Here is a 19224-nt window from a genome sequence, read left to right as displayed (position 1 = left end):
GGTATCTTGTTTCTTAATGTCAATTTCATCATTAGTTATAACTTTCCTTTTACTTAAAAATCTTATCCAGTTTAATATTCATATATCCATGGTAGATTTTGTTGTATTCAAGACTGCTCACTTGAAAATGTGAGGATGTTTGTGATGTTAATAGAGAATAAGGTTCACATTCTGTAGACTGTATATTAGTGAGGAACCCCAAGCCCTTGTATAATAGCATGGAACTCAGGAAGCCTAACTTTGATATTACACCACTTTAGGCTCCCCTTCCCCTATTCAGGGAGATTATAAAATATTACTTACCTCAGCCAAATATTGGGCATGGAGAAATAAGGATGTTTTACTACCTATGCAAATACATTTCAGAATCTTTCATTTTGCAGCCATATTTCTGGACAATGTCCATGGGTCTTTCTGTTACTTCCTAGACTAACCCTTAATGTCTAAGCCATAGTTATCCTAGAAATGTATTAATTCTAGGACAGTTTTAAACACATGGACTAAGACTTACATAAAACCCAATACAAATGTTATTTAGGAAGCACTCAGTTTAACAAAAGTCTATAAATTGATTTCTTTCAGGGAATATAAAGTGGTTTTTTTTTTTTGCATGTCAGAATGCATAGGCTCCAAAGACAGAAATTTTATTTCAGGATCTGAGCAAATGATCTTACAGTTGTTGCCAAAGTTCTCATTAACAGTTTTTGGTACGTTTCTCAAATTCCTCTTTTGTTTTCCAGACATCTTTAAATCACTGGAAAATTTAGTTCAAACCACGACTTCTTCTTTTGAGGTAAACTTTATTTTAGATGACTTTTAACTTTATCAGAGTAGTAACAGTTTGTCTCTGAGCTCTGGCCCCTGAATGAAGTCAGCATCTGGATAACTTCTTCAGGGAAAGAGATATAAGACGCTCCTGGATCTTCTGCACACCAGGAGCCCACATAATGGTGCAAGAAGGGCAACCTCAAGTTAGAGGTGAGCATTCATTTCCTCAGTTCCAGAAATGAAGTTAGAAATGCGTGATGAACTATAAAGTGAGCTGGAAAGAAGAGATCAGACAATGGGTAATTGAAAGAATAGAGACTGGGCCAGTATTGTAGAATCATGTCTTCTGGAAAGAATAAGAAATCACATAACAATGTAGTGATATAAGAACTGGTAGACAAGAGTGATATTTTGAGAAAAACAAGGAATCAATGGAAGAATGTAATATTTATGAAGAAAGAATAAGGAAATGTAAATTGAGTTTTGCCCAGATTCATTTTGGATTTCAGAGCTATTTCCTGGCCATTGTTTTCTGGGGGGAGTTTTTATATTTTCTTGTTTTAAGTTTTTATTTTTATTTTTTATTATTTTTTTATTGCTCTGAAGTTCTCCATCTGGCTTCTTCATTGCTCTAGGCTTCTGTAGGGCTTTGGCTTCCTGGCCTTCTAGTAACTGCATTTGTCTTGCTCATCTGACAGAGAAAGGAGTCTGGCGGGCTAATGTGAGGCTTTGGTTTGTGGCTGTGATTTCCATCACACTCCTCAGTGCCTGTTTCATTGCGAGCTGTGTGGGTAAGTTCTACATTGAGTTGTCATTTCTCTCTAGCCACTCTTTCTCTATCATCTTCTATACAGAGTCCCTAAAAATGTATGTTCTTTTACCCCCATAATATGTCAGTTTTTACTTGGAATGCCATGCTTTTCTTTCTTTTTTTTAATTTTTAACTTTTAATTTTTTTGTATGGGAAGGCACTAGGAATCAAATCCATGTCTCTGGCACGGCAGGCGAGAAGCCTGCCTGTGGAGCCACCATGGCCCTTTTCTTTCTTTTTTTTAAAATATATTAAAAAACAAAATCTTTATGCACCATACATTGCATCCAAAGTATACAATCAGTGGCTCACAATATCATCACATAGTTGTGTATTCATTACCATAATCCTTTTTTAAAACATTTGCATCACTCTAGAAAAAGAAATAAAAAGAAAAAAGAAAAAAACAATACATCCAATACCCCTCCCTCTCATTGACCTCTAGTATTGCAATCTACACATTTTTAACTCTATTACCCCCATTTTTATATATATTTTTCCTATTTGCCATACTTTTCCTGATTTCTCTTCTTCCCCTTTATTCCCTACTCTTCCTCCAACTTTTGATAATTGACTTGCTTCCAGGCTTATTTTTCCTGGGTTTAGTACCATTTTCCCAGTTATAATCATGACCTACATATATGCATGTGTGTAGTTGTAGCCATCCTCTAAGACACCATCTTTCAGTACTGGTTTCAATAGTGATGACATGTTCTCTGCTCACAAAAGCCTTCTAATGGAAGTCAAACAATAATTGCTTTTATAATTGTAATACTTTGGAGTAGTTTATCTTCATGTGAAAATCTCTCTCAATATAAAATTAAAACAATTCAAATGATACAATAGAGGTGTAAGGGAATAAAACATTTCTTCCTGGTTCATTTGCCTCCAAATAAATATCTGATGTTCATTTTGTGGGAGGCTTCAAAGTTCTTTTTGCTCTCCAGTCTCTATTTGGCTTCCCTATTTACTGATGAGATGATTAAAAATAGTTATTGAATAATTCGGGGGGAATTAAAAGTGACTTCTACTGTCAACTGGGTCATGCTTGTAGTTCCCTCTTAGATATTATTAAATCTCACCATCTTTAGTAAAACACAAATAATTGTCACCACAGTTAAAATATGTTTTAATTTTCATAATTACGTGAAAGAGCAAAGGGGGTTTAAAGATAGTTATTTCATTGGTCAAGGGGTAACAGATATTCAGGTCCCCAAGTCATAGACTAAGGGAAAAGAGAAAAATTTGATAATATTGAAGTTCAATAGAAGAAGGGTAAGAAAAAAATGACAGAATCAAGTCATAACCTAAGAAAGAACAGGTCTTGTTCAATATGTACTCCCATGAATGTAAAAGTTAACTTTCATTATGAGACTTTAAAATGTCTCTAAATGTTTAAAGTTTACCTTTGGTTACTTACCCCATATGTTGTTCTGTAGTTACTAACAGTGAGAAATCTTTAGAAAATGTTTTAAAATAACCTGGGAGCTTGCTTCACAATTATTAGCAGTAAGGAGAAGCAGACAGCCAATGAGTCAAGAATTATCTATTGATTACTTTGTGACAATCACTGTTCTAGGTGTTTGTGATTAATTGATGTAAAAACATCATGTCTGCCTTAGAATATGGAACTTAAATTACACTGGAGAAAGGGCCAAAATAAATGTTTAGAAATATAAACAAGCTAATAAGACAAATGAATAGAGGCAAGCAGTACTTCAGAATGGTCTTCACTGTGATTGTATAGAGAAGAGTGATGGAAGTTGGAGATAAGACAGCTTGACGTAGAGATTTAGAACTAAGGCAGTATAGTTAAAAGAATGCTTACTAATTCTTTTTCTTCCTTCACAGTAACTTATCATTTTACATATGGCAAAACTGGCAAAAGGCTGTCTGAACTACACACATATTACTCAAGTCTAACCTGCTTCAGTGAAGGGACAAGGGTGACAGGTAAAGCTTTGCAATGCTTAACTAGATTTTCTCTTTTCTCAGACATGCATCACAGTTGGTTTGAGATTGGTTTATTTATTTACTTTTGAAAATAAAATCTCTGTTTGGATATCTTCAAAATATCTCCAAAGTTACATGTTCATACCAGGTTCCAGATTTGTCCCCCAAACAATTTCTCTTCCAGACTTTTTGTTCTCAAGCCAACCCTAGAAATTACTCATAACAATTTTTTTCCAAATGATCTTCATTCTCTATTAAATGCATAAATTCCCCTTTTTGATATTGAAACTTCACAATTAATAACACCCATCTCTATTGCAAATATCATCTGTGTTACTGGCCAATTTGGATCTTGGAATATGGCTCAGGATGACTTCTCCACTCTGAAGTACAGTCCTAGTAACTTCATATATAGAGTTGGGAGAGTTGATTCAGGAACATGGTCTGCCTCAGTCCCTATTTAGTTAAAAAAACCTAAGTGAGGAAAAGTGGACTTCTGTAGTGGTCCTTGTGGCCTTAATCCTTCCAGGTACAGAAATGCAAGCTGAATGGATGTCAGACTCTTGCTATTTTAAGAACTAAATAATTCACTCCTCTGCTCCAATGGAGAAACCCGGGAGCAGTGAAGAGAAGACAGAAGCTTCTTTGAATTTCTATAAATGTTGGAATTTTCCCTCTTTTAGTAATTGGCAAGAATATGGTGCATAGAAGTAGATAAAGTTGGTTTTATCTACGTTTCCTGACTTACATTTTTCTTATCACACTGGGCTTCTTTGATAATCAATTATGGAGCCACCCTTTCTGGAGAGGAAAACATAGTTTTATCAGAATAATCTTCTCCCACTTTTTGGAGGCACTCCTGCAAGAACACCTAGAGTTTTGAAAATATCCTCCTGGAAGCAGCAATGGACACTTCAATCTTTGCCCTCAGAAAGCTCTGAAATGTGACAGAAATGTACATTATTTAACTCCAAATCCATTTGAGATTACAAATTTACTCCCTAAAATATCCAACCCCAAGCTATCCCACCTAAAAGTATGATCAACTAGGGTTTTCAGTACAACTAATTCAAGTTACAGATAAGCTTAAAATGAATAATGAACAAATAAAATTATTTTCATAATGCACATATAAAACCAACAAAAAGGGGCTCAAATTTTAACAATATCCTTTCAAATTATTATTACAATGAAAGAAAAAAATAAAAGTCCAAACACAAAATTTCCACTTTGATTAAAGTTTAAAAGTAATTGAAATCCACAATTCTATCTTCTTCAATTTTTTCCCCATTCAGTCTCAGTCAGAGACTGTTGAGACATTTAGATGCATGGGTAGTAAAATCTGAGTTCCTTCAATAGGTTAGTGCTTTTTCTAGACTAGTAATCTTCAAAGTGTTTTGCTTTCCAAATCCCAAAAAGGCTTTTGCTTAACTCTGTATGCTCTTACATAATTTAAATTGAGGTCTAAAATTTTTCATCATGTTATAGAAGCAAAAGCTTTAATTTTAGAGCATTGCAAATATTGCCATTAAAAAAATAAAACTTCATATTTGTTTAAACATATCTACCAGTGTCTAGATGTCAGTAAATGTGTTACCCAATATCATCCATTTAAAAAAAATCCTGAATAACATGGTAAATCCTGTAGTATTTGTTACGTATTGAATCATAAATCTCATAAAGAAAGGTTCAAGTCCTAACCCCCAGTCCTTGGATGCAAACCTATTAATAAATAGGATCTTTGAGGATGTTGTTACTTAAAGTGAGGCCAGATTGAATTATGGTGTGCCTTTACCTAATATGACCAGAATCTTTATAAGGAGTAGAAGTAACCAGACAGGGATAGTTGGCCATGTGGTAGAGGCAGAGACTGCATTACGGATTGATGGCAAGTTACCACTAGAATGCTACAGACTTGAGAGAAAGAACAATCCTTCCAGCACATTGATCTTTGGACATCAAGCCTCTAATACTGTGAGACAATAAATTCCTGTTAATACAACTAGTCTGTGGTACTTAGTTATAACAGCCTTGGCAAACTAAGATAGTGATCAATAATGAAAAATGATTTGTAATTGTTAACTGTGTATTTTATTAGGTCATTCATCAACATTGTTGAAAGTAAAGTATAAGAAATATTGTAATTTGCAAAAGGTTTGTTATTTCTTAGACAGTAGTTATTTGATTTCTCAATTTCAGGGAAGTACATCAAAAATACTTTACTAAGACTTACCAAATGACAATTGCTACACCTGTTATTTTTCACACTTATGATACAACTTGTTTAGCCACTATTCTCAGAAGAGATTGGGAAAGTAAGATATTATTAACATTGATATATATTTTTGAAAAATGCTTTTATTTCATCACAACTTTCAATATTTTTGTGAATAGCTAAATCTCCAAATCAGAGCTGGAGATTTAGCTATTCAATTTATGGAAAATGTTTGCCGTATAACTTAATTGGCAAAGCCAATCTACACTATTAAAATTGTCAGTTGAATTAGATTCAACATGCTAATACATGCTTTGAGGAATATCATGAAACCAATCATTAATAAAGAACAGAATACATAGTTAAGAACATTTCTAAAAGCATCCAATATTAAAATGATATAAATTTGGTAATTATAACTGTAAACAGTTTTTCATCACTTTGTATGTAATAATATGACAACATAAAAAAAGAAATTTATTAGAACCACGTATAACATGGATGCTATTTGGAATGAAAAAGCAAGCCCAAGAAGGCCACATATACAATACCTTGAAAAATTCCAAAACCAACAAATCTAAAGAATTTATTGTTTAAACATACATATGCATGTGCTAACGGGATACATATCTCTCTCTCTCTATAAAAAAATATGCCAGTGGATTTATACATGCTTAGCTATAGATTTCTTCAATCCTAGGAGAATGGCACACTGTTACTTTCTAGGGAGAAAGGAGAGAGGACTCTTATGCTCTTGATTTAGTGCTAAAAGCTGGTAATACATACTTTTGTTGAGCAATTATTTTATGTGACACACTGTTTAAAATGCTTTACAAGCATAGGCGTATCATGGGATTAAATCCTGCTATGAAATGCATACTATTATTATTTTGATTTTAAAGATGAAATAACTGAAGCTGAAGGAGATTATGTAAGTTGCTCAAGGGCATAAATGATACATGGTGGAACTAAAATTCTAGTGAAGTATAATTCCAATTTTCACAATCACCCTGGGGATAGGTATTATTTCCATTTGAAAAACCTGAGTCTCCATGGCTTGCCGAAGGTTATCGAGCAGAACTTGAATTCTAGATTCACCTGCGTTAGTCACTTAAAACTCCAAGTTGATTTGGTCCCTTACAGGGGTATGAAACAACAGGGTAAAAGACCCTTGTAGTGACTTTGCTTTTGAAAAATCAGGAGGGATTCTGCAGTTAAGCCTCAGGAAATATTGAGGGTCTACTGTTAAAGAATGTTTATTTAAAAGTAATTCCATGGCCCCAAATTATATAATTCAGGAAATAGTAAAATAAGAATTAAGAAATCCATCTTTAGAAAACAACGTCAGAACCTTAGGGATTTATGTGTATAGAACATAGCTTATCACTCATATTTCTCTTTTGTGCTGTACTCACACTTTTTTTTTAATGCAACACAGAAAAAGTCTGGGGCTGTTGTCCAAATGCTTGGAAGCCATTTGGTTCCAGCTGCTACTTCATTTCAACAGAAAAAAGATTTTGGTCTAAAAGTGAGCAGAACTGTGTTGGGATGGGAGCTCATTTGGTGGTGATCAACACAGAAGCGGAGCAGGTACTTTTAAAAACAGAATTAATGTCAGGGAAACCTCTTGGCTAGGAGACCTTCTTCCCTGCTTCTTCCTCACACCTTCCTCCTTTCTCAACCCCCCTCCTCCCTTCTGATCCTTTCCTTCCCAGCCCTGGAGTATTGGTATTAAGTCAGACAATCTCTGGACAATACAAAGGAAATGCTCCTTAAGCCAGCAGGTTCAATGACTTCCAGTTAACTGTGTTTTACCTCAATAAAATTACCTTTAGAAAAACAATCTGGACATATCGAATAGTTAATACAGAGGTCCAAATATAAAACAAGATTATTTTTTAAGAAACTAATCACTTCAGTTAAAATCTAAGTGGGCTCTCCTATATGTTTAACTTTTCCAAGTAAATTATTACTTCCTAGAAAAAGAGTAGTTAGAGAAGAAGATAAACAAATTTGAATTTTGAGAAATAAGAGGCAATTTTACTGTGATTCAATCAGAAATAAAGATAGCACACACCTGAACTTAAGAAAGCAAAAATATGAACACAAAAATGAACTTGTGTACATTTAAAAGAATTCTGTCTCTTGATAAAAAAAGAAGGAAATTTTGTCTGAGATTGGAATTCGTGGGTTAGGATTCCCTTCCCCTCTGCAATTATGTTGGTGTTTTGGCATATATTCCCAGGACATTGGGCAGTGTCCCCTCGTGCAGCTATTCCTAGTACCTTGGATTTTCTTTTCTCTTTAGAGTATAAGGAACTGTTCTCTTTTCAATCTGGGAATACCAAAGTCAATGATTTCCTATTTTTCTTCATGTAGAATTTCATTATCCAGCAGCTGAATGAATCCTTTTCTTATTTCTTGGGGCTTTCGGATCCACAGGGGAATGGAAAATGGCAATGGATTGACCAGACTCCCTTCGATGAAAATGTCAGGTGAGTTCAGACCAAGGTTAGTTAACTATAGTGCCTTGTTTATACAGAAAATTTAGGGAAATTTTCTTAGGAGCAACTACCAATATTAATAATTAATAGTGGTGATAACAGGGTCTAATATTTATTAAACTCTTACTGAGTGCTTTGTGTACATTATTTCATTTGAATGCTCACAAAGCTTCTTTTTTTTCAGAACACATTTTATAGAAGAAAAATTGAATAACTTTCCCAAAGTCAATAAACTAGGATGAGAAAGTGGGTCTCAACCCAATGTCTATCTGATTCCAAAGATGGTATCCTTCACCATTATATTTTACTGCCTCTAAACACAAATAGACATTTCAATTAAATTCTTCTTCAATTAGTAAGATTTCAAATATTTACATCAGAATATTTTCAAGTCTAAGAAGATGGTCATAAAATAATACTGTGGCTTTTAAAAATACTGTGGCTTCTAAAAATCTAGAATTTACTTTAATTATACATCACCCCATTTGAATTTAACACAACCTTGTGAGCAACTTGGAGACTTTATTATGATTGTCATTTTATAGATGAGGACTATAGTATCTAGGAAGTTTCAATTACTTGCCCAAGATCAAAATCAGTGATTAGCAAAATCAGTTCCTTTAATTCCAAAAATAATATCCTACCCCCTACCAAAAACTGTTTTACTTGGAAGCAGGGTAACATCTAATGCCCAGATTCAAGCCCCCTGAAACTCATTTAAGACAATTTGATGAGAATAGAGAAATTTAGGAAATGATATGAGTAGACAAATGTAAGGAGGCAGTCTCTGTATTAAGGGCAGGAAAGGTACTGTTCAATAACCTAGGTAAGAATAAAGTTTCTACATAGAAGAGGAAGTAAAGATCAGATTCCAGGGAAAAGATCAAAGATTACACCATCTTAAAAATATTTTTCCAGGAGAATCAAGTGTAAATGCTTGTTTGTACCTGAGGTTTTGAGGGCAGCTTGAGAAGCACAAATCAATTTTTTGCCCTTCCCATTATGTTCAGCCCTCAAACTTACAAAGTTTATAATTGGTCACCATGCATTCATTGGAGAAATGTTTCTGCCCTTTGTTTCCCTTTAGATTCTGGCACCAAAATGAGCCCAATTTTTCAGCAGAGCAATGTGCTTCAATAGTTTTCTGGAATCCCGGAAAATGGGGCTGGAATGATGATTTTTGTGATACTAAAAGGAATTCAATATGTGAGATGAAGAAGATTTATCTATGAGTGAACTTCATTCACCTACATCTTTAAAATTGGAACCTAGTATAAAATGATCATTTCCTCTTATAATTTATGCGCAATCTTGTATCATAGAGGTTCATGAAAATATCTGGATGCTTCTCACCCTTCAATTATTCCTTTTCTGCTTTTCTCTTTTCCATTAATGGTAGGATGAGCTCACCGGCTCTTTGTTCTTTTCCTCTCTTTATTCTTCATACTTTTCTTTCTTTTTGTTCTCACAACCCCCTTTTTACCTTAATGGTGAGGAAGGATTCCTCATTCTAGAATATAAGATGGTGGAACTGGGCCCTGTTCAGTTGAGATCAACAGCAATTTGTTGGTTGTAGCCCCAGGGAAGAGGACACCACAGGCCATGTGGGCCAACACGGGTTTCCACTCAGGAACACAGTGAACCATCAGGGGCTGTGGGAGACCAGAGGATGGAATGACTCTTGTTTCCATCAGGCAGATGTGACTGGGGCTGGCAGGGAAGTGGAATCCATTTGGCTGAGGACGAGGTGAGGTGCAGCTGGTCAGTTGCTAAGGAACTAGCCAGTGGAGAGCCTGACCTGTTGAATGTGGGTATATCCAGTGAAAGAACAGGATGTGCTGAGAGCAGGGGAACTCATGGTTCAGCCATTGGGATCTGTGAGGTTCAAAGATGGCAAGGCAGCATAGTGAATTTTAGGCCTTACCACATGTCTCTCTTTATACTTCCTTCCACAAACATTCATTGTACCAGAAACTGTATTCTTTTGTTTGTTAGAAGATTTACAAAGGATTCTTCTTTAAAAAGTTTCTGATCTTTCTCTCTCAAAATACCATAAAGAAATACCCTCAGTCAAGATAATGGTTGGGGTTGTAGTCATCTGAAGTCTTGAAAAAGATCTGCAATTATCTACTTTCTAGATGACTCATTTGCATGGCTTGCCAGTTGGTGCTAGCTGCTGGTAGGAGTCCTTAGTCCCTCAGCATATGGAACGCTCTGCATATGACTACTTGAGAGCTCTCACAACATAGTGGCTCACTTCCACTAGAGCAACAAGAGAACAAGCTGAAAGCATTAATGTCTTTTATGATTTAGCCTTAGAAGTTATGCACCATAATTTCCACTGCATTCTATTTGTCACACAGACCAATAAGAAGGTGACTACATAAAGGCACAAAAACAAGAAAGTTAGAATCATTGGCGGGCCATCTTGGAGTGTGGCTAGCACAGCAAGATTTTTTTAAAAAGACACAAAAATGTATACCAGGAAGAAAAATAATGAAAGTTTTTCTACACTAAAATTATGAACTTCTGTTCACCAAGACACTATAAAGAAAATGAATAAAAATTGAACTGAGAGAAGATGTTTGAACATCTAAGCTGACACAGTATTAATATAAGAATATATAAACAGCCCTCATAACTCAATTAGAAAAAGACAAAAAACTGTGCAAAATATTTGATCAAACACTTCATAGAAGAAGAAATATGTACATCCAATAAACATATTTTATCAAGATATACAATTTTACTCTTAATTTGAGAACAATCCTCAAAGTCCATTTTAAAGGAAAAACATTAAGAAAGACATTTCTAAGATTTGAAGGAAATTCAGATCAATGGGATCTTATATATTGCTGGTTTGAGTTTAAATGGTTACAGCTGCTTTGGAAATAATTTGGATTATCTTGTAAAGTTGAACATTCATATAAATTATAAATGATTTATATCACTCTGGTTCCCTTGCTCAAATTAGGGTAATTCAAGAAGAGTTAATAAAAAGAACATTTACAAAGGTGAGACCATGGAAACTACAAGGATTAATGCAACACCCTGGAACTAGTAACAGTAAGACTTATTACCACTAGTGAGGCTATTAGAATACAGAAAGACTGTGTGGTATTGAGAGGTCCACAGTGTGGAGAGCTGTATCATTTGGTCAAGAGCCCCAGTCTGTGTTGACCCTGATGGAACAGAGCCAGAAGAATATATTCCCTGACCTCACTCTTCTTTCTTCCTCCTCCCCCATCTTTGTGCTGGCTTTCTTTGGCCACACCAAAATAGAAGTCAGAGACAGAAATGACTCCTGGGTCAGAAAGCAGAAAAGAGAAGGGTGGAGAGGGGTGATGAAGGAGCAATTGGAAGTTATCTAGCATCCCAGTGATATATAATGCATATGTATATCAGGAAATATGAACAATAATATTCACTGTTTGTAGTAGCAAAAAAGACCTGACTGAAACTATCCAAATCAATCAAAGGCTTGACTGATGCTATCCAAATCAACATATAATTAAGCTGAGGCATGCTTCTTCAGTAGAATATTATATAGCATTCAAAATGAATCAACCATGATAAATGATAACTACACTGCACTCAACAGTATGGATAAATATTAGCAGCGTGATGTTGAGTGAAAAAATCAAGCCCATTTCCATTTAAACGGGAAACTGTAGAAAGCATAATACTTAACACAAAATCTCTAATTAATTTCCAAAATAAGACACAAATATAAGATAAATGTAAAATGTCTATCAAGTAAATCTATTACGTTAAAACTTAAAATGCTTTATACACTGCTTCATGATTACTAACTAATTAATATGATTGTTAAGAAGTAGTTTTTGTGTAAGTGCATAAAAGGGATTCTGAGCTTCACATCTCCTTTATTGATACTTTCTCATCTTTTAAAAAAGTCTATACATGATCCTTGCCATCTAAAAACTATATTTGGAGTTTAACACAAAACATTTCCTGAACATAATTTTGTTTAAAATATTGAATTGAGTTTCTGGGACATAAATATGCTTTTTTCCTATATAAACATCACTCAAAAGATGCTGTATTGAGAGAGTTCTAAGATCTATGAAACATAGCTACTCAAATAGACAAGTGTTCTCAACATAATAAATGTAATTAATGCCTTTGAATTGTATACTTAAAAATGATTAAAATGGGAAAAATATGGAAATCCTGTATTTTATGTATGATTGTTCCATAAACCCACAACTTCTCTAAGATAAGTAAATAAACACACAAATAAATAAATAAATGGAATGGAACACAATTAAGTGGAAAATGGAAAATAATTAAAATGGCAAATTTTATGTTACCACAATAAAATAAAAAAATCATAATCACAAAATACCCAACAACAAAAAAGAGGTGTTCTGTGAGGAAAACTTTAACTAGGGAAACCATTTGCATAGTATGCTTATTGTATTCAGGCATTTATATAGTAAAAGTGAAAACAAATCAAGGGCTTAATAAGGACAAAGCCCATTATAATGGTTACCTCAGGGTGGTAGACAGGGTTTGGGATTGGAGGTGTGCACTGACAGGTGACAGGGAAGATTCTGGTTTTTGGATTGGGCAGAGATGTTCATATAATAAACAGAAAGCAAAACAAAAGAAAAGAAAGTAGAAGAGTGCCAGGAAGATAGTGTATCATGAGTCTAAAATGATGGTTAATATATTTTTGTACTCCCAAACAAATATGAAAATTAATCAACTGGAGGAACTAGATACATGAGAGTTGATGGTCCATTAATTCTAGGTTTGCACTCAGGATCGCATTGCAGTAGCTGTCCTTGAATTAGTCTACACAACAAAGCTAATCTATGCTAGAAAATTAGTCTTATTTAAGAATGCTTTCAATCTGTTCTACTACATGATAAGCAAAGAGTGCAATGAATAAAAGTCCCCAGTGGGGACCTCTGGGCAGTATTCATATATTCATATATAGAGAACAAGGATTCTCAGTCTCTGAAACTATTCTGAGATGTATAATCTTTTATCTCTTCCCCAAACCTCCTGGATATCAATTCTCCAGTGTTGTTCCTTCCAAGTCCCTGACCATTCAGCCAAACCATTAGGGACTGACCATGAATTGTAGATCTTTACTGCAAGCCAACTTTTCTTCTAGGAAAATTGAACCATACATGTATAGTTCAATGTATAGTGTGAAACTCCTTCAAGAGGGAGGATTTCTATTTTTCACAGTAAAGATATAATGCTTCAGCAGTCCATCTTTAGTTGCTGTCAAATATTGAACAAAGTCACCTATAAGCAAATTTCAATCTTTTTCCTTCTCTCTCCCCCTCCTTGCCCTCTTTCTCTTCCTTTCCTCTACTGGTGGCTTTATTTGGGGTTCATTGGTCTCTTTGAATGTGTAGATTGATGTCTATCTTTGGTTTTGGAAAATCCTCAGTTGTTATTTCTTCAAATAGTGTTCCTCCCCTTTCTCTTTTTCTGGAAACCAGTTTAATACATGTTAAGACTTTCTCACCATTCTCTATGTCTCTCATTCCCTCTTCTGTATTTTTCTTCATTTCCCCCCTATGCTTCTGGTTCTCTAACTTTGCATCACTTCTACTCATCTCTTGATTGAGCCCTTAAATTCAGTTATTGTTTAACATTAATTCTAAACTCTCTATTTGGTTATTTTTCACATGTTCTATGCTGCTTTTTCTAATTTCCATACCCCTTTTGAAATTTGCAAGTTTGGCTTTTATCTTACTGACCATAGTAAGCATAGTTAAATAGACCACGTGATGGATAATTCCAATATCTGGAGTCTCTGGGAGTTTATTTTTTTCTCATTTGTGTTAAAAGTGTGTCTCATTATGCTTGTTTGTGTGCCAAACATTTTATATGAGAGATTATTGGAGGCTAGGCTTCTCCTTGGCATCAGATATGTATGAGGGAGATTAGGAATGCAGCCCTGCTGACCCATCCTATTTCTGACTGTAAGATAAGTTTTTTTTGTTTAAAGTTAATAAATTCATGGTAATTTGTTAACAGCTGCAATAAGACACTGATATGCTTCCTTTGAATATGGATTTAGATATAGTGAGCTCTTAGTCATGGATAAAAAATTTGCTGATAAAAAGATGCTCATAGTGGGTGAACGAGAATAAAGAACAGATCATAACTGAAAAAAATACTTTTATTTGTGAGGCTTTTTGTTTCCTTCCCATTCAGGCAGGGAAGTAGTTCCATAATTCATTTCAACAGAGGGAAGTGACAGCAGAGACCATCTTGTTAGACTCATTGGCATTTTCTGAAATCATTATCCTTAGGAAAATGACAGAGACTCTGGAAAAGGTAGAAAGTAAAAGGATTGTGTGAAAAAGCAGAGTGTGCTATTAGAAAAGAAATACAAATAAAAAGATTCCTCCAACATGGATGAAACTTGAAGACATCATTTTGAGTGAAATAAGTCAGACACAAAAGGACAAATATTGTATGATCTCACTTATTTGAAACAATTAGAATAAGCAAACTCATCAAGTCATAATCTAGACTATAGGTTACCAGGGCATAAGGTGGGAATAGGGAATGGGAAGTTAAGGTTTAAAATGTACAAGTATTCCTACTCAGAATGATGGAAATGTTTTGGTAATGGATGGTGGTGATGGTAGCACCACATTGTGAATGCAATTAATAGCACTGAAATATATATCTGAATGTGATTAAAAAGGGAAATGTGACATTGTATATATGGTAACAGAACAGAAAAATTGAAAAAACTCCATGGGACTATACTACACAATGAACCCTAAATTAAACTATGGACTTTAATTAATGGTACAATTATCAAAATGTGCTACCATCAATTGTAACAATATTCCACATGAATGTAAGGTGTTGGTAGTGGGATGATATATGGGAATCCTGTATCTTAATCATGATTGTTCTGTAAATCCACAACTTCTCTAATAAAGGAAAAAAAAAAAAGAATTCCTGTCTCTGAATCATGGAACAAAAGCAGTTGAGAGTCACTAGGCTGAAGGTAGCCATATGGATGGGACAATGTCCAGTCTAGTGATGTTTAGACTGCACACATGCACAAAGGCAGCACACCTGGTTCTCCTAGGATTTGGCATAGGCTATGGTGGCAGTTTCCCACTTCTTGTTGTAGTAGGAGACATGACATGTCTTCTGTGGGAGAGAAGAATTGCAAGGTAGCTAAGATTGCATGTCTTCCAACCCAATGGGATGAGGATTCACATTAAAAGTACATTGGCTGGAGGGGGGTGCACGGGTAGTTTTGTGGTTAGAATGCCCACCTTTCATGTGGGAGACCTGGGTTCGATTCCCAGACCATGCACCACCCCCCAAAAAAGTACATTGGCTGGGCAGTGTGACAGTGTCTCAGCAGGCAGAATTCTCGCCTGCCATGCTGGAGACCTGGATTCCATTCCTGGTGCCTGCCCATGCAAAAAAAAAAAAGAAGAAGTACATTGGCTTACAGACAAAATGAAAAAATTCACTACGTCTTGTGCACCTAAATGTGTGGACAGAAATTCATAATTTTTGCATATTTTTATGTCTAATTTTTGATTCTAGAAGATTTTCCCCATGAAATTCAAATTCAAATTCTTGAGCAAGGAAATATAATCTTCTCTCTAATCAGCAGACACGTATCTTTTCTGAGCAATCCAGATATGTTTTTCTGGAATGGAAATTCTGGATAATTCAATTTGTTGATTCATGAATTATGCTTTATGACCAGCAGAGGTAGTTACCAGAAAGGTACTCACCCCTTTAAAAGAGGCTGAGCCTCAAGAAACACTATTCACTGTCTGAACAATGTATGCTTCCTTCCCTCCCCTTCCCCCATATCTACCAGCTCCTATCTGAATTTTCTCTCACCATATTTCAGTTTTTCACTTGTTCCTGGTCAAAGTAAAAGGATCTCCTATTATCTCCACTTCTGACCTGGGATCTCATAGAATTCTGCTTTTACTTGACATTAATTTGGCAACTTGCCCATATTTTTATGTTGTCGATGTTTTATTTTAGTTTCACTCTGGCCTACCTCCTGTTTTTGGCCTTGTCCCTCCCCTGTCAGCACTGTCTGCTAAAAGGGTTCACCCCACTGGGAGATCTAATCAACTAGCAGAGTGGAAATGGTGGGGAGGGTAGGTGGGGGATGTGAGTTCCAGGGCTGCTGGAGGGGTGGGAGTGAGGTGTAGGGCTGCCAAAGATCAGATCCAGAGGGCATATTAGGAATCTGAAGAGCAGGCGAGCAAGAAACAGAGTAGGACTGTGGGTTGGTTCATCACTTATACAACTTAGAAAAACATCTCTGCTCTTTTTCCTGGACTCTAAATTTTTCTCAAAACTTTGGTTTGTTGTGCCCTCCATCACCATGGAAACTGAAGACTGCTGATAATGTTTCAGAACGTGCTTTTCCTTCCCACCCTTGTATAAACGGCTGGCTCTCATTTGAACCCTGGAGGAATTTTTAATATTTCTAGTATTGTTTTAAAATTTTTGTTTTATCAGTCATTAAATATTCTTCTACTTGAATGAAAAGCTCCATTCAAAAACAAAAATCCCGTTATCTCTTAAAGTTTTTGTATATTCAACACTACTTACCTGAGAATGTTCTGCAATCAATGATTTGGGGTATAACAGAAAAGATCCATAAGTAAGAACCTCACCAACCTAGGGACATTGCAGGCAGGGAATCTGCTTCTGACATCCTCAAACTTCCTGGTCATCCTTTCTAGTTTTGGTAATCCTGTTCTTATTTAGCCAAGGAAACCATGGAATTTTTTCCAACATGAGATCCACCTTTGCCTTAAGACCAGTTAAAAACTTTCTCAGATAGTTTCACACACTTTACCTTTGCAAGCATATCCCACATAGTAAGATATTCATGGATCTCACTGTTATTTACTACCCTCTCTCTTAAGATCTTATTCATATCCATGAAATTGGATTGTTTAATCTTTCTAGGGCAGATGACTTAGATTTCTTCCTAAAATGTTATTTACTCCTTGAACACAACACAACTGCCAATGAAAATTTACCATGAAGAACAGTACATAGGAAGAGCAATAGATGGGAATGCTTGTTTATATTTTGAAGGCACAGCAACTAGTTTCCTTTATGTCATATAAATCCTTGTTTTTTTGCATGATCTTACATAGTAGTCAAATAGGGAAATTTTACGTGAGACATCAAGTGAATGGAAAAATACTTAGCATTCTTTTATTTTTGACTTTTCTTCTTTTGCCAGCATTTTTCTCGAGATAAAAGGAAAGCTCTTTAAATCTTTGGGAGCTTTAGCCCTTAATAATGCTACTTCTTTTGAGGTGATTTTTACATCAGAAGTTCCTTAGTCTATGATGATTGAGGTCTAATCTCTTGAATAAATCTGGTTTCCTGGTTAACAACTACAGAGTAACAGATTTCAGAGGTTCCTGGTCTGTCTTGCTGTGAATTTGCTGCAGGGATATACACACACAGTATCTGGAAAAACAACTTCAGGGAGTAAGTGTTTCTTTCCTTATTAGTTCCTGATAGAAGGGTAGAAGTGAACCTGAGAATGGAAGATTAGGAATTGAATTGAATCCGAGATTCTTACTATAAAGTAAGAAAATTGACGGAATGAGAGAATTGTGAACTTTGAAAGTTTTGGTAATGAAATAGTGATTGGAACAAGACAGCAGATTGGGAAAAGATGAAATTAGGAAAATAACTCAGGCTCTGGAGCAACTGAGAGAATAAGATGAAAAATTAGAGAAGTTCGGAGAAAGGGAATCAAAGAGAAAATGCTATTCAAGTAAGAGAATGAGAAGATGGGAAAGTGCAAACTGCTCAGTTAAGTATTGTCTATGTTTGTATCTGGCCTTTTGTTCAGAGGGTGTTTCTAGGATCCTTCCAGTTTAAATTTTTTTCTGTTATCATCATAGATTCTTGTCATCTCTTTTCCATGCTCCAAACTCCTAGGAACCTGGTTTCTTGAGCCATTTGATTGAGGGGATTATAAAGTACTGCTTTTATCTTGCAGGTTTAACAGAGGAAAAAGCTGATGGCCCTCAGAAGAAGTCCTAAAATATAGCTACAGTTTCCACAACAATCCTGAGACTGTTTCATTGTAGTTCACTGTGTAAATTCTCACTTGAAAGGGAACTATCTCTTCATTATTTCCCTGAACAGGGATTTGTTTATTCATTTATTTACAAATGTCCTCCAGGTGTTTCTCTCTTTTCCCCTCTTAATAGAGTCAGCTGCGTGTAATTTTCTCTTTTATTATATACAATTCAAATTGGGATTAAAGATTTGGTTTATTTACTTGACCTTATGACATCCCTTGAAAGTACTAAAATACACTCTCTTTTTTTCAATAATTGACTATCATTTAAAGTTTACTTTGCCTACTTGTAGCTATCTTTCTCCAATTTTGATTCTGAGTTTATTTTTACTTATGTTGTAGCACGAAAACCAGGATTGAGGCCACAGGCCTCCAGGAACATTCCGCGAAACTAGAGCAGGCTGAGACTAAGGGACCGCAGTTTCGGGAAGCAAGTGATTTATTAGCTCATGCGCACGGGGGCCCAGCCGAGTCACCTCAAAAGTCTGAGCCTTGAACAAAAGGCAACCTTAGCTTTTATAGACTGTACAATATGTTAAAGACAAGGTAAACAATTGGTGGATTTAAGTTGAGAATGGCCCAGGGCTTATAGACTGTTGAGGGGCCCCCACCCCAGGAATATCTTATCTTGCCTATGTGCATTTTCCCCAGTTCCTGAAGACTAGGGGAGGGGGCTTCGGGGTTTTCCATAGAGAGCACAGCTAAATCAGAAAGAGGGGAAGGCCTGCCTGCTACATTTCCCCCCTTTGATGCTTACCCCAACTTAATAGGGAGGGGTTACAGCATCACCTTATATTTATTGGTTTGTGCCTTTTTATTAGGAGGATTCATGCTGTGACTTTTTCAATGAATTTGATGAGGGCTC

General features: G+C 35.5%; 1 protein-coding gene across 2 annotated transcripts; it reads left to right on the top strand.

Moving 5' to 3' along the window:
* The first annotated feature begins 758 nt into the window (after nucleotides 1-758).
* On the top strand, nucleotides 759-18588 carry CLEC6A (C-type lectin domain containing 6A). Of its 2 annotated transcripts, none has more exons than XM_077169938.1 (6): nucleotides 759-978; nucleotides 1467-1559; nucleotides 3431-3532; nucleotides 7186-7337; nucleotides 8127-8242; nucleotides 18276-18588. In XM_077169938.1, the coding sequence occupies exons 1-6, from the start codon at nucleotides 948-950 to the stop codon at nucleotides 18295-18297; spliced, it is 516 nt and encodes a 171-aa protein (XP_077026053.1). In that variant the 5' UTR covers nucleotides 759-947; the 3' UTR covers nucleotides 18298-18588. The 2 variants fall into 2 exon arrangements, with proteins under 2 accessions (XP_077026053.1, XP_077026052.1); XM_077169937.1 differs by lacking the exon at nucleotides 18276-18588 and adding an exon at nucleotides 9339-15194 and having other exon boundaries at nucleotides 761-978.
* Nucleotides 18589-19224: the final 636 nt, after the last annotated feature.

Source organism: Tamandua tetradactyla, chromosome 7 (genome assembly GCF_023851605.1).
Source record: "Tamandua tetradactyla isolate mTamTet1 chromosome 7, mTamTet1.pri, whole genome shotgun sequence".
In the NCBI taxonomy this organism is placed as follows: Eukaryota; Metazoa; Chordata; class Mammalia; order Pilosa; family Myrmecophagidae; genus Tamandua; species Tamandua tetradactyla.
The sequence above is the reverse complement of the archived record's forward strand: the minus strand, read 5'-3'. Positions and strand labels throughout refer to the sequence as shown.

Bases quoted from the DNA above. Each gene is read 5' to 3' on its own strand.
- CLEC6A (XM_077169937.1), top strand. From the start codon at position 948: ATGGTGCAAGAAGGGCAACCTCAAGTTAGAG. The intron at 1,560-3,430 runs GTAAGTTCTACA...CTTCCTTCACAG, and splicing joins TTTCATTGCGAGCTGTGTGG to TAACTTATCATTTTACATAT. The intron at 8,243-9,338 runs GTGAGTTCAGAC...GTTTCCCTTTAG, and splicing joins CCCTTCGATGAAAATGTCAG to ATTCTGGCACCAAAATGAGC.